The sequence below is a fragment of the Gracilinanus agilis genome, chromosome 2, assembly GCF_016433145.1.
Source record: "Gracilinanus agilis isolate LMUSP501 chromosome 2, AgileGrace, whole genome shotgun sequence".
Classification (NCBI taxonomy): Eukaryota; Metazoa; Chordata; class Mammalia; order Didelphimorphia; family Didelphidae; genus Gracilinanus; species Gracilinanus agilis.
The window spans coordinates 506,370,994-506,396,362 of NC_058131.1; the positions used below are offsets into that span (position 1 = coordinate 506,370,994).

The 25,369-nt window shown below is 39.9% G+C and overlaps 1 protein-coding gene across 1 annotated transcript in view; it reads left to right on the forward strand.

Moving 5' to 3' along the window:
• PRIMA1 (proline rich membrane anchor 1) overlaps positions 1-12,130 on the forward strand; it is a 124,888-nt gene extending 112,758 nt beyond the window's left edge. Inside the window, exon 4 of the mRNA XM_044665032.1 lies at positions 11,920-12,130. Coding sequence (XP_044520967.1) covers positions 11,920-12,022 — 103 coding nt within the window. The 3' untranslated portion in view covers positions 12,023-12,130. The remainder of the gene's footprint in view (positions 1-11,919) is intronic.
• The last annotated feature ends 13,239 nt before the right edge of the window (positions 12,131-25,369 follow it).

The following is a 25,369-nucleotide window of genomic DNA, read 5'->3' on the forward strand; positions in this document are numbered from 1 at the left end:
TGGAGGGGATGTGGCAAAATTGGGACATTAATGCATTGCTGGTGGAGTTGTGAACTGATCCAGCCATTCTGGCTGGCAATTTGGAATCATGCTCAAAGGGCTATAAAAGAATGCCTGCCCTTTGAACCAGCCATACCATTGTTGGGTTTGTATCCCAAAGAGATCATAGATAAACAGACATGTACAAAAATATTTATAGCTGCACTTTTTGTGGTGGCAAAAAACTGAAAAAGGAGGGTATGTCCTTCAATTGGGGAATGGCTGAACAAACTGTGGTATATGCGGGTGATGGAATACTATTGTGCTAAAAGGAATAATAAACTGGAGGACTTCCAGGCGAACTGGAGAGACCTCCGGGAACTGATGCAGAGCGAAAGGAGCAGAGCCAGGAGAACATTGTACACAGAGACTGATATACTGTGGTAAAATTGAATGTAATGGGCTTCTGTACCAGCAGCAATGCAGTGACCCAGGACAATTCTGAGGGATTTATGGTAAAGAATGGTACCCACATTCAGAGGAAGGACTGCAGGAGAGGAAACATATAAGAAAAGCAACTGCTTGAACGCATGGGTCGGGGCGGACATGATTGAGGGTGTGGACTCGAAACTACCACACCAATGCAACCACCAACAATTGGGAAATTGGTCTTGATCAAGGACACATGACAAAACCAGTGGAAAAGTGCGTCGGCCATGGGTGGGGGGAGTGCGGGGGGTGAAGGGGAAAATAGGAGCATGAAACATGTAATCATGTTAAAAATGATTATTAATAAATGTTAAAAAAAAAAAAAAGAAATAGAATTTGGAGAAGTGTTGGATCCTGGGGAGAGGGGAACATGATGATTTCCATGCTGGATATATCAAGTTTGAGTTCTTTATGAGATATTTGGATGAAAATAATAGCTTTAGACCTAAAAACTTTAGAGATCACCTATTCCAGTAACGGTGAACCTTTTAAAGCAGGGGTCGGCAACTATGAGCTCTCAAGCCATATCTGGCTCTTTTGAGGGCCAGGTATGGCTCTTTGTGCAGGAGCCATAAAGTCAATTTTTTTTTCAGCCGCTGTTACAAGAGCGCGCACTGTTACAGGAGCGCGCACTGTGAGCACTGTAAGGCTCTCACGAAATTACATTTTAAAAAATGTGGCGTTTATGGCTCTCACGGCCAAAAAGGTTGCTGACCCCTGTTTTAGAGACTGAGTGCCCAAACAACCCTCACTCCACATGTTAACCTGCTCCTCCCCACCTTACCCCAGACAGGGGAGGGAAAAAAGTGCTCCCATTGGGCTGCTAGGCAGAAGGGTGAGTGAAGTGAGAAATGTCCTCAAGCATGTGTGGAGCAGCCCCCTCTGGCACGAATGCCATAGTTTTGCCAACACAGTCTAACCCTCTTATTTTATAAATAAGGAAAATGAGTCCCAAAGAGTTTAAGGAATAACTAAAGGGAATTTGACAACATGGGCTTCAAAAACAAAAGACAGATTAGGAATGGATATATGAATTTGGGAGTCTCGTCATTGAGAAATTAAGATGATAATTGAACCCAGGGGAGCAGATAAGGATCACACTGCTAGGAAGTATTTGAAGCCAGTTTTGAACCCAGGATCTCTCAATTCTAGGACTAGCTCTCTAACTACTGAGCCACTTAGCTGCCCTGAGCCTAATCATAATTGAGAGTGTCCTGACAAACATCATATTTATAAGTAATTCAGAAGAAGTCTTATAATTCTAGTCTTGTGCTTAGCAGAAGTTCCAAAAGGAAAAGGAATGAGACATGAGAACAAGAGAATGAGCACATTAAAATCAATACCACTACTTGTTTTTCTCTTCTCTTGTCAGGTATCTATGAAGCCAGAAAACTTAAAACAGACTTTCAATCAGATAGATTGTCCCATTGCCTGGGAGCATGCCATATGGAAATGAAAAAGTTAAACACTTTGGTTTCCACTATAAAAGCCAATGGAGTTTTTAACTATTCAGCAAACACATGCTAAGTGCCTGTTATGCACTAGGCTTGGGTTATACGCTTGAATAGATGCAAAAACAGGGACTCTGCAAGGGTTTTACAATGTACTAGGAGAAATAAGGCCCATCCATAGTTAACTGTAATGTAGAATGGAACACTAGTAGTGAATAAGAGAATTGCAGAGGAGGAAGTTTGAGGAAAGAAAGATCATGTCCAATTTGAGCTTTGGGGAAGGTTTAGAGAAAAAGGAAGATCTTGTAAGTCTTCAAGGAAGAAATACCATTTTGGCGGGACCCTGCACCATACTTACAATTTCAAAAGACAGAGAAAATGGTGTGAACAAAGGCATGGAGCTAACTAGGAAGGTGTGTTATGTAACCCTGGTTGACTGAGAGACCCATTTTGAGGTTCTTTAACAAACCTTCCAACTAGAATATTTTATTATCAAATTGTTACATTTATAAAACTAATTACAAAATGCAGGTTTAGCTTTCATACTTTACCAGCTAAGTACAAGAATATAATTACAAGATTTGAAGAGTGATGACTATACAGGTATCCCTTCCACATCACAACTTTCCCCATCACAATTGCAATATATCACAGATCAGCATAAGAAATTAAATGGGAATTTTGGAGGAGTTTTATGGAAGCCGCAGATGACATGTGAAGGCTAGCAGATGACACAGAAAAAGTTCAGAAACTCCATAAAATATACATACAGTATTGTATAATATCAACATATTTTATCTGTTAATACTATAAATATACACAATTTTTTAAAAAATTAAAGTAAGTAAAAAGTTTGTGAAAAGAATGCAAAAGTCAGCAGATGACACACAAAGACAAGAAATGAAGAGATATCTTAAAAAGTTGAGTAACTCATACCCACATATATGATACTCTAAACACTCCATAAAAGAAAAAGAAAGAAAAATCAGCTTTCTTCTCTGCTTCGGAGGACCAACAAATTTTGCATGGATTTCCAGATCACTGGGGGTGGGTGGCACTTCGCCCCTAACCCTAGCAATGTAGAAGAGTTACCTATAATTATTTTTTAAACCATTACCTTCCATCTTAGAAGAAATACTATTATATTGGTTCCAAGGCAGAAGAGTGTTAAGAGCTAGGCAACTGGGGTTAAATGACCAGGGTCACACAGCTAGGAAGTGTCTGGGGGTCAGATTTGAATCCAGGTCCACCTAACTCCAGGCCTAGCACCCTATCCACCAAGCCATCCAGATGCCCTTTAAACCCTTACCTTCCATCTTAGAATCAATACTAAGCATCAGTTCCAGAGCAGAAGAGCAGCAATGTTAAGTGACTTGTTCAGGATCACAAAGCTAGGAAGTGCTGGAGACCAGATTTGAACCCAATTCCTCCTGACCTGGAGTGACAGGCCTGGCACTCTACCTACTGTGCTACCTAGCCACCCTTCACAACTACAATTAAAAGCAAAACTGTGAAGTAACTGTGGTGGTCCTTATAATGTCTCATTCAGAGCCCCAACTAACAATTGCACCACAAGGAAAAAACTCCATTTTTCTGTAGAAGGGTGATGGGCAGTCAGGTACAATTAGCTGTAGCCATTATAGAAGAGATGTGGTCTGTCTCCCTTAGATTTCTTCCACCCCAGCCCCTGAGCAGAGGCAGGATTTGAGGGGTGGAGGAAGAGATAGGCGATGAGCACAGTGGCAGTGGGGGACAATAGCAATAAGAACTGTGAGTTTAGCATCTGAGGACCTGACAAGTGAGATTTGCTAGAGGAAGTATAGGATGGAATGACCCAGGCTTAGTGAGAAATTGTAGGGCTATAAAACTCTGGCAGGAAAGAAAGAGATATAGTCCTTGCTTGCTAACATACTGTTCCAAGTCCCAGTTACGCTGCCCAGTTTATAACTCAGAATGCACAGAAATACAAATACATATATTAGAGCTTTTTAGATTTCTCTTTTGCAAGAGCTTTGGAAGATGGCGGAATGGTACAATATAAATAAACCAAGCTGGATTTAGAGTCATACGACCTAGACTGGAATGCAAGTGTTGCCAGTATGTGTAAGTCTTGTTTTATGGCCTCAATTTCTTAGGATCACATTTTTTTTTCAGCATTATAAGACAGAAGATGAGGTACATCTTCCAATATTCTTGTAAACTATTCATAACTTCATCTGGATTTCAGTTCGTCAAATGAAGAGATTAATAAATTTGCAAAATGAAGAGATTAGTCTACTGATACCTTCCAGCTCTAACATACTGTGAATCTAAATAATGAGGTCACCATTCAAGGCCCATTTTCAAGAAGTGAATTCATTTCTGCTAGCCTCATTTGAGTTTAGCTATTGTTGAGAGAGAAGTTCTTAAGGAACAGTGGAGACAAAGCTAAGTTTAGTGAAAAGAGCACTGAACTAAGACAGAAAACTCATTTCTAGAACAAGTCCTACCATCAAACTAGCTTTGTGACCTTCTACGAGTATGAATCACAGAATTATAGAAATAGATAGGATCTTGAATAAGCATTTGCTCTATTCCCAACTCAATTCAAACAATGCCTTCTTTCAAACATACACTTTGTCATTATTTTCTCCACCACCACTCTCTGACCCAGTAGAATGAATATAAATACTTTGAGGGCAGGTACTCTCTTGGATTTTAGCACTATAAGCATAGTGGTAAATAGTGTTTACTAAACATTTGATAAATTGAGTTAAATTTGATTGAAACTATCTTTCTGGGCCTGAGTTTTCTCATTTGAAAAGAGGGATTGGACTAGATTCAACTCAATTCAGTGAGCATTTATTTAGCATCTGCCATAAATAAGATATAATATGGTCCTCAATGGAAAATATGTAGGTAGAAAAGTTGAAATCTACTTTACTTTAACTTAAGCCCATTCATCTTGATTTCTGCTCTCTAGAGTCCTCCCAGAATAAATCTCCTTTAGTAGCTTCCCTTCAGGTACTAAATATTTATTAGTAAATCAGCAACACCCAGCAGATGATGCTAAACATCATGGAAATCCTTCACTACTCTCTAAGGTGCTAGGACTTACCTCCTACTCCCATCCTTATCCCTTAATCTTATCTCCTCCCCATGTGAGTTTACCATTAGTAACCATTAACTGAGTCAAAATGAATAAATGTATGAGTAAATGAGAGACTAGACTCCTGTGTGTGTGTGTGTGTGTGAGAGAGAGAGAGAGAGAGAGAGAGAGAATATGCATGTTAGGATTTATGAAACTTCTTAAACAATAGATTTAATAAATCCATGAGCATTTGAGTTCTGTGTCTTTCGACAATTTGCCCAAGTTTCATCCCTTTCTGGTCTTATAACATTGTCAAATTTGGCGTCCCCTTTATAATTTTACCAATCCATCATTTTAGTCCTCCTCATTCCTGAGGCCAGAAAACAAGCTTGTATAAAACATGTATTAAACAGATAATGACCCAATCCATGATGAATGTGTGAATAATGAAAGAATGATGAACGAATAAAATGCATTTAGTTGGTACATTTAAAAACCTTAAAAGTCTTTCTAGCCTATTAAATCACTGCTGGTGAGGATTAACTTAGAACCAACTGAGAACAAGATAAAAAAGTCACTAACTTAAAATATAAACATATCAAACTCCAGATTATTCAAAGTAAAGGATGGGGGTGGAGGGGTTGGTAACATGGATAATCCTCAAACTTAACTTTAGCCAACCCTTTTCAACAACCGTCTCAACATTTTAAATAATTACTAACACAGAAGAAAACTGTTTGAGCCTCAGTTTCCTCACCTGAAAATTATAATGATAGTATCTACATCTGGAACTAGAAACAATATGTATGCTCATTGTTTGGGGAATGACTAAATAAATTATGGTTCTACGGTGGAATATTGCTACTGTGATAAAAATGATGAATTCAAGAGTACAAAGAAGCACAGGAAGATATATGAACTGATACAAAAAGAAATCAACAGAACCAAAGAAGTTGTAAGTACAGTTAACATAATGATAAATATGGAAAGGACATGAATATGAATGGAAAGATGTTGTGTAATTATAATTTTCAAGCTTGTCCCTAAAGAAGAAAGTAGATACATCTGCCCCCAAAACCCCATTCCTTTGAAGAAGTGGTTGACCGTGGGTATGGAACACTGCATATTCTACCAAGCTCAGTCATTGTGTTGGTCATTTTATTGGATTTTTCACCCACTTTTTAAAAATTCCTTTGCTCTCTGAAGAGGGAGGGTGTCATGGGCTAGAGGCATAGATTTGGAAGCAAAAATAAAAATAAAAGCCATAATTACAAATTAAGAGAAAATGACGGCCCTACTTCCCTCACAGAGTTGTTGTGTAGCCCAGATAAAACAATATATGTAAAATATTTTGCAAACTTTAAAGTGTGATATAAAATTCCGTTATCATCATTATTATATTGTGTTATATAAGTGTTTGTTGCTATTGCTCTTTAGACATATAAGCTCCTTGACAGTGATATTTCACATCAGTTTTTCTCCAGAACCATGGACAGTGCCTTGCACTTTAACATTTTGTATTATAATGCATTTTTATTTTTTAAGAATTCATGTCAATACAATTTTTCAATATTCATTTTCTGATATTTTGCAATCATTGTTCTCTCTCTCCCACCCCTCTTCAAGAAGGCAGGTAATATAAGGTGTACATATAGTATCATAGAATACATATTTCTGTGTTCATCATATTATGAAAGAAGATACCTTTTGCTCTCACTAGAGAAAGATTCATGGAGAAAATAAAGTAAAAAATGGTATGCTTCAATTTGTACTTGGATTCCATCTGTTCCTTCCATGGAGGTGGATGGTGCTTAATAAACATTTGATAAATGTGAAATTGAATTGACTTTAACCGAAGTGAATTACTCCAAAAATACTGAGCTAATCTTTAGAAAAGCTGGACGTTCCAGGTGTGGCAAAGCTCATATTGCTTTCTCTTGGTTTTAGGAACCATGTGATTTAGGGAGCAGTTGGTGGAGTATTCTTTCTCTCACCTCTCAGGTGGAAATGCCTCTGCATGTATGTGTTGGAATAACCAAGGTGCTGCACAGGTTTGAAAACATGCGGTTTACACAGGCATCTCTGTTTAAAGTCCACATCTGTCTCCTGAATGGAAAATTAGGCAGAGAGCAGGTGTGGGCCTGTTTTAGAGAATCAAGAGTTGTTGATTTTCCTGAACCTCTGAGTGAGTATGACATGAAGTGTATTTCTACTTACTCTTTTACTAACCTCTACTATCCATCTCACTGCCTCTGAGAGATAAGCCATACAAGGAGTATTTGAGATGGGTGGCTCATCACGTGTGTTCAGTCATTTTAAAGTGCTTCTTAGCTGAACATTGAAATTAAAGGGGAGCCAGTGGTATAAAAACAGCCTGGTGTCCTGGGAGTAAGGGGTGTGCCTAGCGGGCGATTTTGAAGAAAACAAAGGGAAAAACAAAAAGGGACATGCTATCATGTAGATAAAGAATATTGGGTGAAGATATTGTAATAGAAAGAGTTCTAGATTCATTGCCAAAAGATTAGGTTTTAGTTTTGGCTCTGTTTTGAACTTACAGTACATATCCACGGGCAAGTCAAATCTCTTCTCCTTTCCAGGCCTTGATTATTTCCTCTATAAAATGAGGGAGTTGGACTATCAGATTTCTAAGGCTTTCCTCTATCTCTAGAATTCAATAATATACAAACCAGAGAAAGAATATAAAAGGAGGCATAGGCAAAGTCCTTCTTTCACTCTCTTGTTCTATTTTCATGGGCAAACATGACTTCAGATTTGAATTAAGGAAAAGCAAGCAAGGTAGAAATCTAAAGCACTTATGAGTTCATTGTAAATCTAACCGTGGCCTTTTGGCAATTTTCTCAGTCAGCCTTTGGCTGTACAGAGCTAAGGAGCAGAGACAAAACTGCCTATTCCACCATTCAGAATTGCCCTCTCAAATTTATGCCAATCTTCTGCCAAATGACATTACAGCAGAAATCAGCCAATTTCCAACTCTGGCAATGGTGGGGTTTTAGGAGGGAGACCAAGTCAAGTTCCCAAAGGAACTGAATTGACGCTTCCTTCTTTACATGAAAACTAAGAAAGGTCAGATTTTTCAAACATTTAGTTTTTAAGACACTTCTTATCTCCAAGGAAGCCCCAGAGCTCTCCAGACAAGTCTACCACCCTTTTCCTATTCTTTTTACTTCTGGGATATCATGAAAGACTACTTATTGATCATAATATAAAAGACTAGGTTAGAACAAGTTAGATTATGCAGTAGAAAGAGGATTGGGAGTCCTAGGGATTGGTTTTTTTATCTTACCCTCACTACTTACTAGCTGTATAGCCCTGCTCTAGTCTAGTTGATTATCCTTTGTGGGCCTTGATTTCCTCACTGATTAAATGGGAGGGAGCAGTTTGGACTAAATTAATACTAGGATTCCTTTAAGGTCTAGCATCCTATATTCTAGTATTTTATTATCTATTTAGAGCTTCTTTCCACTTCTCTTACGTGATCTAAGGTCCCTTCTGTCTCTATATTACATATTCTAAGGTCCCATTTGGCTCTAAAATGAGAAGTTTTTTTACTCCCACATTCTGTTTTTTAAGGTGCCGTCTAACTCTGACTGTCATATACAAGCACTTACTCTGGGATAAATGCTCTACTAGGCATAGACTTCCCAAACCAGGCACTTATATATTGCCCCTGCTTTCAAGGAATATATATTCTATATTCTTTAACTCAAAGCCCCCTCCTTGCTCTGTCCCCATGTCATCATCCCCATTTTATGGGGGTGGGGGAGAAGGGGGGAAGGCAAGAGAAATAAGTTGCCTTGCCCAGATCATGGTAGGAGATATCAGTGGAATAAATAAAAAGCTCTGACCCCAGGACAGTGTTCCATTTAGCACTTCCTACACATAAGGTGATCCTTGGGTGATTGTGAACTTTTCATCCTAGCAGAATGAGATGGGAGTCCTGAATTTCTCTATCAGCCTAGTTTCCATGTATCTCAGTAATAATGGAGCATCATAGAGAATTAGACAAGGAACAGAAGAACTTGCGTTTTTGTCCCAGTTCTGCCACTACCTGCTTGAGTTTGGCTCAGACATTTTCTGGACTCTCTGTGTATCAGTCACACAGGGAGGGTAATACCTGCCCTGATTAGTCTTCTATATTGTGATCAATAGTCTTTTCTGACCTCCCAGGGTTGCTGAGAAGCTCAATAGAGGGAATAAATAGAAAAGTGCTTTGAACAAAGTACTAAACACTATAGAAGCTGCTTTGATGATTATGAGTCAACTAATGTGTATTAAAGTTAGGATTAGTGAACCAAAATTGATTTGGTTTCTTGCTTGTTCCTCCTGGAATAAAAATGAGGAGGAGAAAACCACATTTTCCTCTTCTCTCTGTATGGACAAATTATGTTGAGAAAACTTTTCTCTTGGTCATCCAACCTTATCATCTTACTGAAAACTCATCTAACTGAATTTCCCTAATACTAATAATAGAGGCCTTTCATCCATCTAAGTGCTAAAACATTGGTCCATACCAGTGTCTCTCAAATGGGAATGGGGATGCCTAAGATGGCCCTTGGGGAGTTTTTATGGGTATTAAGAGGATAGGTGTGGGATCAATTAGGTGGCTCAGTGGATTAAGAGTCAGGCCTGGAGATGGGAGGTCCTGAGTTCAAATCTGACCTCAGATACTTCCTAGCTATATGTCCCTGGGCAAGTCACATAACCCCAGCTGTCTAGCCCTTACCACTCTTCTGCCTTGGAACTGATATGTAATATTGATTCCAAGGTGGAAGATAAGGGTTTAAAAAAAAAGGGATGCCACAGGTTTCTGAGCAACTGGTTTTTAGTGAGAGTAGTCAAGTTTAAGCTGTGGTGAGTGTAGTTGCGAAATTGTTCAATATAAATATCACTAGTAGAAGGCATTATGGGTAATGGAAAGAATGCAGAACTTAGAGTCTGGAGTCCTGGTTGGAAATGCAACCTAGCTATTCAATTAATATAAGTGGTATGGCTAAGAAGACAATTTAATCTCTGAGCCTCATTTTCCTCCTCTGTAAAAGGAAGGGGGATATCCAGTGCATGAGCAAGGTAAAAAAGACCTTGGCTGAACATGTAACAAGATCAACAAACAATCAATTAACTGGCCATGTTCTCCATCAGGAGCCATTCAATATGAAGTGAAAATGAGGGGAAATCCTTGCAATGTTGAGTGCACACACCCCATCCCCACTCCCGCAGTAAATGTGTGGGGACAATATGACCAAGTCACACAGGATGATGAGAGATGAATCATTTGGAATCTCCACCAATTAAACAAATATTCACAATGTGAGATCACAGATCCTTTGAAGAAAACAGAAGGGATTGGATGAAATACTCTCTGGAGTCCTTTCTTGCTCTGATGCTCTAAGACTTAGTATTGTGTGTTGGCAAGACTACTCTATCTGGACTTGGAGAATCTGGGTTCAAATCCCAACTTCCAATGTGGCCTTGGATAGGGCATTTCACTTCCATATCCCTCAATTTCTCCATCTACAAAATGAAGGGATCAGACTAGATACCCTCTGAAACTTCTCCTTATTCTAGATCTATGATTCCATGACTTTAGTCATAGCTTGTTCTTCTGTGTGACCCAGAACAAATCATCTAAGCTCTTTAGCTCTTATTTATTCTTCTGTAAAATGGGGTGAGGGAAGAGGTTGGACTAGATCTTTCAAGAGGCCTCTGACCCTCTCAGATGCAGTCTTTGCCTTCAATATCATGGAAGACATAAAACAAATACACAGAGAACAACATAGTAAATAGAGAATGTGGTTTAAGTGCCACAATGCATAGAATGAGACAGCAAGAGCCATTGGGGTTTGGAATGGGATTCTTCAATGCAGTCAGAAAAGTGCGGAAAAACCTCTACAAGGATGGAAGTAGGTCTCATAGGATAGGTGGGATTTGGAGAAGAAAAGGGCTAGAGATTATTCATGCTACTCTCCTTTTGAATCCCTCTTTCCCAACCTTGAAAATTCACTCTCATACTAAAGAGGAGAATTTTAAGATTCAAATGTAAGCCCTCATGGGACAATCCCCCTGCAAAGTGCTTGAGAACCACTGGTACATACTAATTTTATCTGTATTTTTATGAGTACTACTATTTTTCCTCTGTGCCTCTCTGGCCAAATCAAGGTAAGAATGACCTACACCATTCATGGGTACCTTTGTGTTATAAGACACAGGCAGTGTTGTGGAAGGAGTTTGGACTTAAGAGTTGGAGGACTTGGGATCCAGCCCAGGTTCTAGCCCTCACCAACTGTAACACCCTAGAGTGCATGCATCAGGTCACCTGTCTATGTCACAATTTCCCCATCTATAAAATGGAAATATCAATAATCCTTGCATGGTCTGACTCAGAGGATATTGTGAAGGTAAAATAAGATCAAACATGTAAGATAGCACTGTGTAAATCATAGAATGCCATATATTATGTTTGCTCTTATTAACTAATCAGTCTCCCTTCCATAGGACCCAGTCTGCCTGCCTGACCAGTAGCCTGGGTTACTATGGGGTTGAGAAATCCAATGTTGCTTAAATAAGCCCCCTGGAACAGGAAGCACTTTCCATCCAATGTATTCATATATAGTTCTAGAAAGTTCTCTAGAAAGAGACAGATTTAAGTCTTTCCCTTTCTCTGAGCCAGTGTTATTTTCTGCAAAATGAAGGGGGATTCTACTGGATGGTTTATAATATCCCTTCAAAAATAGCCTAGGAGAGAACACGCTATGAAATTCATAGGATACACTCTACAAAATTATGTGATGTTGAATCGAAAAATCAGGAGAGCCCCTTACAGTGTCTGAGTTCTAAGTCTGCTCTAATAATTAATTTCTCTGTTTTTCTCTGCCTTTTTTCTTCCCTCTTCTCCCACCTTCCACTCCCCAGGAAACCCCTAAGAAAAGAGGAGAATGGAACAAGTGGAACTGAATATGCAATGACCTCCTCTCAAAACAACAAAACCTTGGATGTAAATAACGCAGTTGTGTAATCCCTGCCAACTCCCAGACAGCCTGGCTGGAGTGAAGTCTCATCAAAGCACACAGGGGTACAGGAAGAAGGGAGGGAGCACAGATACAGCAGGTGACAGCTTGATGGGCCCAGGACTTAATTTCCCAATTCTTGCACACCTCAAGCATTCAAAGAGAGAAACCCGACTGTTTTTCAGGACTTTGCTGAGCATCTGATGAAAAGGATTTTGTCTGCCAGCCACAGGCAGTTCAGAGAGGAGAATTTTGAGTTAGAAAAGACCTTAGAGATCATCTAGTCCAACCCCCTCATTTTACTGAGGAGGAAATTGAAGGTAGGGGGAGTTAAGTGACTTGCCCAAGGTCACAGATCTAAGAAGGAGCAGCAGCATTGGAATTTGAACCCAGATTCTTTTACTCCAGACACACTGCTTTTTCCTTCTCTGGCCAGAATGAGGCACGATGATCACATGTGACATCTCTTGAGGAGGAAAATATCAGCATGCCCAGAACTTCACTCTTGTCATGAATGCTGGCCTCATTTTTGTTTGATCCACATTTCACAAAAGCTTCAGACAAAAGAGGACTTATTGGGTTTGGGGATTTAGAATGGGGATTCTATCTATCCTACATATCCTTGCTGGTTACATTCCTCTGGCAAGGCAGTAGCACCCTCCACTTCCACCTATCCCTTTAAAGGGAAGGTATCCATGAGTGTGTACTACCTGCCCCCATCCTGCATGCTCTCACAAGCAAGGCCAGGAAACCTATCAGCAGTCTGGTGACTATGCAATTTCCAGTGACCCATGGCTCCTCCAATCAGGACAGGGCTCCTTCAAATGTTGGTATGACTGTGAGAATTTTCATTTTTTAAAAAGGTGCTTTCAACACATTCCTCTTCAAGAGCCTCCATCCTTTGTTTGGGTTTCTGTCTTACCTTCTTTCTTCCTGTCCCGCAAATACTTGAGTTCATTGTTCCTCCACAGCTCTCTAAGTTCATACTGTAGGGACTACAGCACAGCTAGTTCTTTATAAAAATGCCTGATGAAGGAAGAAAAAAAGAACAAGAAACTTGTTTACACTGGTGTGGGATAAAGAGCTGTCTTCATGGTCTTAGATAAGGAAAGGATGAGCCAGACCAGAAACCAAAGTTCCCTTTCCATCCTTTGGATGAGCTATTGAGTAGAGAAAGGTTCCCTTTCCCCACCTAGTTGGCATTGTTGTCATTGTTTTATTCCTTTGCATATTTTCTCAACTCACCAAGAGCTGAGTAGACCTAGCCTGTAGTAAGTGTTCATGGGAACAACAGGCAAATGATCATGAGCTCAATCCTCTGCCTGGCTGCTTTTGGAGGTTGCCTATTGTGCCAAATTCTGCATGGGAACTTTTTGTCATACTTATGGTGGCATAGACCATGCTTTCCATAAAGCCAAGCTGAAGCCACCAAACCTATTTCACTTAGTACCTAAGGTTCTAAGGTATTGAGTTATCCACTCTCTATAAGACAAACAACTAGATCGTTACCCCTTTACTGGAGGTCTTCATATGGAAGCTGGATGACCACTTGGGGATGCTGGCCGGGAGGCTTATGATTTAGCTATGGGTTGAAGAAGATGATCTCTAAACCCTATCTAACTCCAGGAGTCTAGGATTGTGAGTTCAACCACCTTGTCTTGTCTTCCTCCCCCAGAAAGGCACGATTTTTTATCAACTGGGTATTTCTCTTTCCATACTTTGGTCTCAAGCCATTAGTAACCCCATTACTGAAAATAATTGTCCACTGGAATTAACATATGTCAGTAAACTAAGGCATATTGCTATACATTCTATTTCACATTACATAATGTGTTTATTTAAATTCACTACCCCTTAGATTGTAATTGCTTAACGGCAAGAGACTTCCACGTGAAGCTGAGAGTCAAAAAATCATTCATTCAATGAAGATTTATCCATCAGTCCTGGGTTGTTTTTTAAACATTTGAATTTCCTTCAGTCCACCACCATCCCCTTCATATGGTGGGCATCTACTAATATGAAACCAGTCATCTTAATGTGTATTCAAGGTAATCATGACTGGGTTAGAATTTAGCCACATTCACCCAAATTAAACGTCACTCCAACTCCTTCTGACTGGGAGCATCTATCCCTATGAATAATCTTGCACTCTTAAACACTCCAGGCTCTTAAAAATGGCATTTTCAAATCTAAGTAGGACTGACTGCTAACTAATACCAGTCACCATTTGGACTGACTGTTCCAAAATGTAACATGCTCCTCTGAATGAAATCATCATATTTCTTTCAGAGGTTTCCTGTAAGGATAAAAAAAGACAAGTTTTGGGGGAAGGGGCCTCGTGGCCTCTGATCTGAAGCATGTGTTATCAGTCTCATAACACAAGTAAATTATGGCTTGTGAGAGCAGAGAAAGCGAATGGAAGCATCAAACAGAATCTAAACTTTGGATTACCTCCTATTACATTCAGTTATGGTACTTTATGAACTTTTCCCCTTAATATGGCACAGTTTAAATGAGCACAGTCTCCTCTAGTTCACCAAGATCCATCAAACAGATCTCGCTTTGAAGCCCAAATAATAAATGAGGCCAACTGAATGTGAGACACTTCCCATTCATATCTGCCCAGTTAAGATCTATCTTCTGGAGTGTAAGAATGTAAGAAGAGGTAAGGGATTAATAAGGAGAGAAGACCCTGAAATTGGCGTCAGAAAGCCTGGATTTTCTCTGCTGTTTACTTTCTGCATGATCTTGGGCAAGTCATCTAACATTCCTGGGCTTCAGTTTCCTCATCTGTAGAATTAAAATGTTTGATTGGATGCCATCTTTAGGGCTGTAATCTATGAATATAATCTTCAAATGGAAAGGGACTTTAGAGGCCAAATGCCAACCACGTTCCCATTTCACAGAGGAGAAAACTTTATGAGTTAAGTCTGGGAAAGATGATTTGCCCAAAGTTACATCGAGAATAAGTGGCAGAGCTGGGATTCCAAGCCAGGTGCTCTGACTGAATCCAATGATCTTTACTAGGCAGTAGAATATGTAGAATGCTGGCCATTCATCTGAGACTGAGGTTTTATGCAGCAAACCCATAGTGGTTCCACTCTGCATATAATCCTAGTACTTTGTCTAAATGAAAAAAAATAATTAAACACTGCACCAAGAGTCAGAAGACATGGGGTCCAGTCCTGGTTTTGCTGGTTCCGTGACTTTAGGCAAATGACTTACCCTCAGTTTTTTCACCTCAAAATTTGGCTCATCTCTCTTCTCCATTCTAACGTTCAGTGAATTACTGATCTGTGAGCTCTCAAATCATTTAAGGAAATTAAGTACTGTACTGTATAAAAATTAGAGCTTTCCAAAGATCCTGGTCTACATCTTAGATTGCCTTAGGAAGTAACGAGTTCCTCATCCCTGGAAATCTTTTCATGAGAGAGGCTGTAAGGTATGAGAGAGGTTTCGGTTCTCATTCCAGGATGGGTTAAAACTTGATAATCCCTGAGGTCCCTTCCAAGCCTGAGACTGAGATAACTCTGGTGACTCCATTTTCTGAACCCTAAATGTGCATCATGTGATCTGAGAAAGGCTATTCCTTAAGCAAAGCCTTGCTGAAAGGGTGCTTTTCCCAAAATGCATTTGCTTTATAAGCAGAAGGTAAAGCCTCTATCTGAAAAATGGTTTGTTAGTCTCATTTGTCTACCCAGTGTTCTCTGTGGTGAAGGTCAGTTTGAGAGCAAGGACTGAAGAAAAGGCTGGAAAGACTTGAGAACATAGATTATTATATCTGAAAGGGCCCCAGAGGTCATTCAATTTAATACCTTCATCTTATAGATGAGGAAATAAAGGTCCAGAGAAGAGATTCAGTGCCCAAGGTTACATGTCAAATGTCAAGTGGCCAAGCCAGCCCACAGAATCAACCAAGCCGGGATTTTGTGATCCACCACGCTATAATGTGGGAAACAGTGTTATAGGACTTGGTTAGGGCCATGCAGATTTCTTTTAAAACTAAACCATAGGACTTCAAAGACTCTGTTAAGAATTGAGATGGCCTGTTTGACCTTAGGCAAATGCCTTTTCTGGAGCCCTTTTCATCTTCAAAATGAAAAGTTTATTAGACTAGATGCCCTTCCATCTTTGACAGTCATTGGTTCATTTAATAAAATGCAAATAAATATCAGTTTGTTTGGTTTTTTTAAAGTTACTTCAGACAAGACCTTGGAAGCAGGAGCTGATTGTTCAGAAAGATTTCTTGTAGCCTGATGGGGGAAGAAGAAGGGAGGGAGTTCCAATTGCTTTTTCCCTAATTAAATGACATCATATCACTTTTTAAGCATACAGAAGATCCAACCTGACTTTGATCTTTTCTAGCTAAGAATTTATTTTTTTTAGGAATGTATCTGCAGTCCCAAATCAGAAATAGAGACAGATTCTCAGAATATTTTATGAGCTCTGAGGTCCAGAATGAAATAGGACTTTTCTTTTTTACATTTTATTAAATAGGTATTTTCCAAAGGTGTCATAACTGAGACTTAACTTTCGAATTTAATAGACAAACGGAATTATCAGAGCTTTCCAGCCCTTTCTAGGAGCTGCAGAAGCAAGCTTTGAAGGGAAGACCTCAAACAAGTTTAAAAGCATAGAAATATATATTATATACATAGTTATATATTTAAAGAGAGATAAACCATATATATAATTACAATATTCCCTGCATATATACAAAGTATATCATTTCAATTGCAAAGGTAGTGTGTTAGATTTAATGCATGAATGTAAATATCCTGAAATCTGCCTTCTTAACTGTGTGCCACATGTACAGAGGAAAATGACTATTGTTTCTAGAGAATCTGTATCAAAGGTATCCTATGGAGAAACATAAAATCAGTGTTGTCATGTCCTCCAATAAGCCATTAATGTATATTTAGTCTCTAAGGATGCACAATAAATATGCCTTGTAGCATTTGGAAATTGTGCGGTACACCACTTCGGGGAGGAGGAGGGAATCACTAATTTTTTTTATTTTCAATAAAAACATACTTATAAGAACAAGTTGTATTGTCATTTGTGGAATTAACCGGCAGTGAGACGGAAACAAAAACATGAAATCGCCAGAACAGGAGACCTACAGGTCTAAAAGACCTACAGGAGGTGATACGGTTAGATGAGGTCAGCGAGAACTGGCACTCTTGGGGTGGTCACTAGAAGCATTAGCTCTATTCCAAGCTAATTTTACACAGATTTGTTCAATTCAACAACTTTTATTACATTCCTAGTATTGGAAGAGGACTAGACTATGATTTGGGGTCATTAAGAAGCTCGGATGAGGGGGCAGCTGGGTAGCTCAGTGGATTGAGAGCCAGGCCTAGAGACGGGAGGTCCTAGGTTCAAATCTGACCTCAGACACTTCCTACCTGTGTGACCCTGGGCAAGTCACTTAACTCTCATTGCCCACCCTTACCACTCTTCTGCCATGAAACCAATACACAGTATTGACTCTGAGATGGAAGGCAAGGGCTTAAAAGAATAAAAATAAAAAACATACAGGAGGTAATGATATTAGATGAGTTCAATGAGAACTGGAACTATTTATTGGAAATTTGTAAGGAGAAAAGTTAACATGGGAACGTGATGCAAGGTCTTTGGGAAATAGCACCTTACGATGGTATGTAACAGGAAAGATTCACATCTGTCAACGTGCCAGACCACATGGCATTAATAGCTACCCACAAGGGTCATCAGGAAAGGGAACAAAAATAAGAGTTCAATAAAAGAAGACATTTTGAAGGCAAAATACTTACTTTATCTAGTAAGCACAGCTCAGCATGACACGGGAACCAGTCTCCCCACAAGGAAGTGAAAATACTCTACCCACAATTCTCAATGCAAGCCCAGCGAGGGAGATGTAGAAGACATAGTCCTTGCATTCTAGATGTGCACAGTCCAATAAGGTATGAGAAGAAATAGACCCATGTAAATCTCATAAATTATACTATTACAAGTACATAAGAAAAATTTTAAACTCTTTGAGATCAGAAGAGGGTTAATTACAGTCAGAATCCCAGATTTGGGCAGGTAGGTGGTGTAATAGAGTACCAGGACTTAAGTTAGGAAGACTTAAGTTCTAATCCAGCTTTAGATACCAGCTACATGACCCTGGGCAAGTCATTTAACCCTGTTTGATTCAGTTTCATCATCTATAAAATGAGCTGGAGATGGAAATGGTAAAAAAGTATCTTTGCCAAGAAAATCCCATCACAGAGAGTCAGATATGATTGAACAACAATTTCCATGTTCTCATGGGATCCAGGTAAAGGTCTATGGAGATGTATTCTGAATCAAAGAATTTCAGAGATGAAGAAACAACAGGAAGTCTCTATCCCCACCTCTTATCTGAAGCACAAACTTCAAAAGAATTTACAAGTGATCTTCTAATATGTGTTTATAATTCCAACAGAGATTCACTACTTTGCAAGTCAGTCTATTCCAGTGTTAGCAAAGTATTGGCAGGTGTGCAGAGCCAGCACTCAAGGAGCTGCTCCATTCTCTTTCTTTCCAACACCCAAGGACATTTTTTTTGCATGCCCTGCCCCTCTGTCCAGTCTCCCAAAGCAAGCACTTCCTCCCTCTGCTCTCTCAGATAAAGGGTGGGGCGGGGAGGGGGAAGGGGCTCATACACAGCTTGAATTTGTCCACTGGGCACTTGAACTCAGAAAGGTTCACCAGTGCTGGTCTATTCCATTTTCAGTCTTTTATAAGAAATTAGGCTAAAAAAATTATCAAGGACAGCTTTGAAAGAGAGCCAATTCACAATACAGTGAAGTGAGCCCTGAGCTGAAAGTCACTGGGGTCACCAGTGTTGGGTTCAACCTTTAATCAGTCCCCAAAAGCTGTGTGTCATTGGGCAAGTCACTAGATTTTTTTTCAAGAAAAGAAAAGGATTGATTGAGCCAGGTGATCTCTGATTCTGACCTCTAGTTAAGCAATCAATCAACAAACACTTATTGAGTGTATGAATGAATACTTTTACTTAGCAATTTACATGTGCAGAGCACTCTTCTGGGTATCCAAAGAGAAAAGCAAGACAACTCCTCCTCTCAAGGAACTCATTCTATTTGAAGGAAGGTAACATATCTAAGAGATTTCAGCTGCAAGCCAGATGGAAAGGCCACATGGTCCTTAGAATGCAATAGGAGAGCACTGGTGATGCCGGTACTTCTGATGTCAAACAATTTGACAGTGCCAAGGACACTGATGGTAAGAACTGGATTTTCCCAGTCTGCATAGCTAAGGCTGCTAAGAAAATAGGGGCTACAGCACCTGAGAGACAGTTATCAGGTCGTATCTCCCCAAGGGTTGTTTCCCGAGACAATGGCTGTGGAGGCCTTTCTGGAGTCAGGATTGGGAGTCCGGTAGGAAGGAGGAAGCATTTTTTTTTTGAGTCATCATCAAGAGTAATCTTTTAGAGAAAACACCCACCTTTCTACCTCCCCACCACAATTTAAAAGAGCCTGCTGGAGGAAGAACTGCATGAGGAGAAACACAGAACAAAAACAACTGCTTGAACACATGGACTGATGGGGATATTATTGGGGATGTAGACACTAAACGATAACTCTAGTCCAACTATCAATAATATGGAATTAGGTCTTGATCAGTGATACATGTAAAACCCAGTGGAAATGTGCGTCAGCTAAGGAGGTTTATGGGGATTTGGGGGAGAAGGAAAGAACATGAAACATGTAACTATGGGAAAATATTTAAAATTAAAATTAAAAATAAAATAAAATTACTTGAGACTAAAAAAAAGTAAAAGGAGCCTGCTGAAGCAGCAAGGCATTCTGTGCCACACAAATAACACACACCAAGCATATTAAACCATAGTTCCCTGGATCTAAAAGGAATGGGTTTAAAGATCAATAAAAAAGAAAGAAATGAAGGAAAGCACAAAGGCAGTCATATACCTTATTAAGGGTTAGTGCTTAGGCTAAGATATTGCCCTTCATTTTGTAGGTTTATTTGATGGCATCTGTTTGTTGTTATTAAATTTATCTTTTGAAAAGGAAGAAGTGGGTTTGTTTATCTAGAGAATAAAAGCTTTCTGAATAGAAATTGCTATTTTGAAATAGTCGAAGAAGAGGCATCAAGAAAAGAGATGGGACTTAGTCTGCTCAGTTTAATAGAAAATGGAATGCTAGGTGGCCCAGTGGATAGAGAGAGCCACTGGCCCGAAGTCAGCAAGACTCATCTTCCTGAGTTCAAATCTGACCTCAGACACTTAACTAACTGGGTGACCTTGGGCAAGTCACTTAATCCTCACAAGTCACTTAAACCTCAGTTTCCTCACTTAGAAAATGAACTGGAGAAGGAAATGGCAAACCACTGTAGTATCTTTGCCAAGAAAACTCCAAATGGGGTCACAATGAGTCTGACAAGACTGAAAAATGACCCAGTAACAATAAGAGATGAGCAAGGGACATCAGTGAAGGTTTATTGAGAGCCACATTTTGTCTCCAATTGGAGAAAAACTTCCTAATCACCAGTCATCCAAAAAAGCAGGCAGGGATTGGGAAACGGTAGGATGCTGATCTCTGGATGCCTTTCTTGGGCAGCTGGACTATCACTTGTCACGGAAGCTGCCAAGAAAATCCCTAGTCAAATATGGACTCAATGCCCTTGGAGGTCATTCACCCAGGTTGACCTGTCTTGGCTCTGGTTGTTTGAGACTGCTGGGAGAGCCATCTGTTCATCTCCAGGGGCTGCTTTCTCTTCCTGAGTAAATCTTAGAGGAGCTTCCCTGGAAAGATAGGAAGGTTGTAGACCCTGACGACCCAGTTAGTCCCTTCTTCATCACTTTTAGGCCAAGCTAAAGTTTCATTGCAGAAACAGAGAAAGCTCTCTGTGAATGTCTCTTGTTTGAAAGGCCCCATGTCACCTGTGCCCTAGTCTGAAATGCTTTTAGGGAAGAAGATTACATTTCACACAGGCAGTGGCACCTCAAAGAAAAGAGAGTTCAGTGCTGACCCAGCCTCAGTTGACCCTTTATATCAACACATGCCTTCTTTCCTGGTGGGCAGTTTGAGGATAATTCAGTTAGACATTTGAAACCATTTAAATATTCGGGCATTGTGTGGCAGCCAGTGCCGGACCCATTCAACAACAAACCAGATCTGACAACCTTAACTGACCTAGGGAAAAATCTAGTGCATCACCCCCTCCCACAAAGTCTTTTCTTGGATGGGAGCCTCTGGGATAAGAAGAAAAGCAGAAGCAGGAACAAGGACCCATACCCAGAGGCCTTGGCCAAGAATCCTCACAGTGGTGGCTCAGGCATTTGCCTGAAGTATTATATGCACTGTAGTAGAGTGGCTTAATAAATGTTTGTTGATTTGGAGATCCCTGGGTTTGTATATCATGGTTCCTAATTGTGTGACCATGGGTAAGTCACTTAAATCCTCAAACCTCATTTTCCTCCTCTGGAAAATGGGAGTGATGAATATTTGAGCTACATGCCTTGTAGGTTTGTGGTGAGAAAAGCCCTCTATGAACATTAAAACTCTGGAGAAATGTGAATGGTTATAGGGACAGTGTCATCGTGAGGCTCCCTCCACATGCCCATGTGGCCTTCTCAACTTCCCATGCCAGTAGAATGTTCCAATCAGCCATGAACCTGACTTTGGTCAATCAGTTTTACTCATTAGCTGAACTTCTCCCTCATACCTGGCAGGAAACATTAGACCAAGAGTTGACGACAAAAGGATGAGAGAGATAACATACAAATCTGAGCTTTATTATTATTATTATTATTAGTGGTCAAAAAGCAACAAAAATCAAAGGCCTGGTGAATCTAAATTGATTCAGGCCACAACTCAATCTAATCCAATCCAAAAAGCATTTACTTAGATGTCTACTATGTGCATGGCACTGTTCTGGGTGCTGGAGAAACAAAACATAATTAAAAAATAGTTCCTGCCTTCAAGGAGAAGACATTGTATTGGAAAGATAGATTATAAAATGTGCAAATGGATAAATATCTTTATGACAATTTGAGAAAGGGGAAAACTCTAACAAGCAGAGAAGGGGTTAACTTTTTTCATTTCATGGATTCCTTATCAGAATCATGTTTGTAAATGCATTAAGTAAAATACACAGGATACCAAAGGAAGCCAGCTATCTTTTTAAAATTTTATTTTTACTAGCATGTAAAACAGAATTCCATATTGGTCATTGTGGTAAGGGCACACTCATATAAAACGACTCCAAACTAAAACTGTAAATACATTGACGTGAAAGAATGTGCCTTGCTCTACATCCATCTGACTCCAGCAGTTCTTTCTCTGGAGGTTGCTAGCATTCCCTATCCTGTCTTTCAGGATTGTCTCAGATCATTGCATTGCTGAGAGAGAGCAGCCAAGTTTTCACAGTTGACTATCATACAATATTGCTGTTAATGTACACAGTGTTCTCCAGGTTCAGCTTATTTCACTCTACATCAGTTCCCACAGATCTTTTCAGTTTTTTTCTGAAATCATCTTGCTTATCATTTCTTACAGCACAAGAATATTCCATCACCAACATGTATCACCATTTGTTCTGCCTATTGATGGACATCCCTTCACTTTCCAATTCTTTACAACCACAAAATGACCTGTACAAATATTGTTGTACAAGTAGGTTCTTTTCCCCTTCTTTTTTTTTTTAAATAAATCTTTGGGATACAGACCTAGTAGTATGACGGAATCAAAGAGTATGCACAATTTTATAGCCCTTTTGCCACAGTTCCAAATTGCCGTCCAGAATGGTTGGATCAGTTCACAATTCCACCAATAATGCATTAGTGTCCCAATTTTGCCACATCCCCTCCCAATGTTTATCACTTTACTGCCATATTGACCAATCTGATAGGTGTGAGGTGGTACCTCAGCATTGCTTTAATTTGCATTTCTCTAATCAAGAGTGGTTTGGAACATTTTTTCATGATTATTAATGGTTTAGAAGCCAGTTCTATTGAAATGCAGTTAACAAAATATAAAATAATTTTAACAGCTAATACTAATATCATACTTGGAGGTTTGCAAGCTACTTTGTAAATATCTCATTTTTATGTTCATCACAATCCTAGGATTTGGGTGCTATTGTTATCCCTATTTTGCTGATGAGTAAAGTGAGACAGACAATGGTTAAGTGACTTGCTCAAGATTACAAATTAGCAAATGTCTGAGGCTAAATTTGAATTCAGATATTCCTAATTCCAAGTCTTATGCTAAAACAACCTTGTTACCTCCCTGTCTTAAAAACAATGCGCAGACCCCATAGAGAGCTCAGCAAAGATTTGCCACTGGATTTGAACCTTGAAGGCAGACAGGAATTCTAAGAGACAATGGTGAGGAAGGAGTAAGTACATTATGGGAAAGAGAGAATAGCCTGGGCAAAGATATGAGATTTGAACAGACTCAAGATATTTTGCAGTTATAAACTTGATACAACTTGGTAACTAATTAGATTTTGGATATGAGTGAGAGGGAAGACTCAAAGATGATTTTAAGTTTGTGAACCTGAATAACTGGAAGGCTTTTGGTATCTGCAAAGCAAAAGAAGTTTGGAAGGAAAATGAGGTGATGGCAAAAGATAAATCCTATCTTGAAAAATTCCAAGTTCAAGGGGAACCTAGGTGACTCCAGTGGGTAGAAAAACAAGCCTAGAGACAGGAGGTCCTGTGTTCAAATGCAGCCTCAGACTCTTTCTAGCTGTGTGACCCTGAGCAACTCATAACCCCTATTGCCTAGCCCTTATCGCTCTTCTGCCTTGGAACCAATACATAGTACAGATTCTAAGATGGAAGGTCAGGGTCTTTAAAAAAGGCATTAGGGCATAGTTGAAAGAATATTAGATTTGGAATTAGTGGCCTTGGTTCTAACCTAGGCTCTACCATCTGCTAACTGGGTGACCTTGGACAGGTGACCTTGGGCCTCTATTTCCTCATCACTAAAAAGAGGAGCTTAGGCTAGGTGATCTCTGAGGCCCTTTCTAGTTCTATATTTATGATCCTATGAATACTCCATTAGACCCAAAAGACCTGGGTTCTGGTTGGGACTCACAGCTATAAACTTGACATTGGTCTACGACCTTGGACGAGTCTCTGGACAGCTGTTTCCTCAAGTATAAAATGAGGGATGGAGGCAGATCTCCTTTAAGATTTCTTCCAATGCTAACCTTCTATGTTCTACAAGTCTCTATTCCAAGGTCTTTTCTAGTGAGGAGTTTCTCCACAGTCCTGATTCTGAGGACGCTTTCATTCCTAATTTTCAGAACTTGATTCTAATCAGAATGTTTCTTCTGGTTGTAGATTCTTGTTCTTCTCAGGCTGTTTTGGTGTCTTGCCCTGTGTCATTTTGTTTCTGGGCTATTTGTCAAGTCGAGCAGCACTCTTCTAAAGACCAGAAGCCCTTTGACCCCCAGCTGCCTCTGGAGGGACACACTTGTACCATCTGTTTAAGTCGATTGGCCACATCCCGTGGAGAAGAATGACCTGCGCCCCTGGGAAAGCTAACTCCTCCCTTTGGGTGACAGCCTCTTGTCACTGATGTAGAAATTCAGCAGAGGCTAAAGGACTGTGCCCTCTGTCTTGGGGAAAGGAGCCAGCAAGGAAATAACTTGACATTTGACAGGCTTCAGGAAAGTTTAATAGCATTTCGTGCAGCTGGGAATGTATGTTATCTGTTTAAAAGAGGGCCAGCTTAGGGGAATACAGGCAGTGAGCCTGGGGGAAATATGTTTATTGTTTCTGCCCCTCTTTTTATTTGCTTTGTCTAGGAATCTGCCTTTGGAGATGGCGGCTGAACAGAATTCATGGGATACGGTCCTAGGATTATGAGATCAACTTGAAATACTCAATTTTGAACAAAAGAACATCAGAGCTGTTGGCATCGAAGGACACAGAAGATATACTTTTTCAGTTTGCTTGTTTTTTCAAGTTTAATGGATGCTGCTTGTTGTTCAGACCTCAGTCATTTCACGCAATGCCCCTCTCTCATAGAATCCTCTCTTGTAGTCAAGAGAAATGGAAAAGTAAAATGGATCCACAGAGCAACTGCAGCTGACAGCATTTACTAACATCCACACCTGCCTTCCTCCACTTTTTCTTAAACCCTTACCTTCTGTCTTAAGCATAGGTTCCAAGGCAGAAGAGTAGTAAGAGCTAGGCCATTGGGGTTAAGTGACTTGCCCAGGGTCACACAGTTAGAAAGGGGCTGAAGCCTTATTTAAACTCAGGTCCTCCCAACTCCATGCCTGGCTCTATTCACTGAGCCACGCACCTGCCCTGTTCCTCAACTTCTTAACTTGGAGGAGGGAAGTGTGCT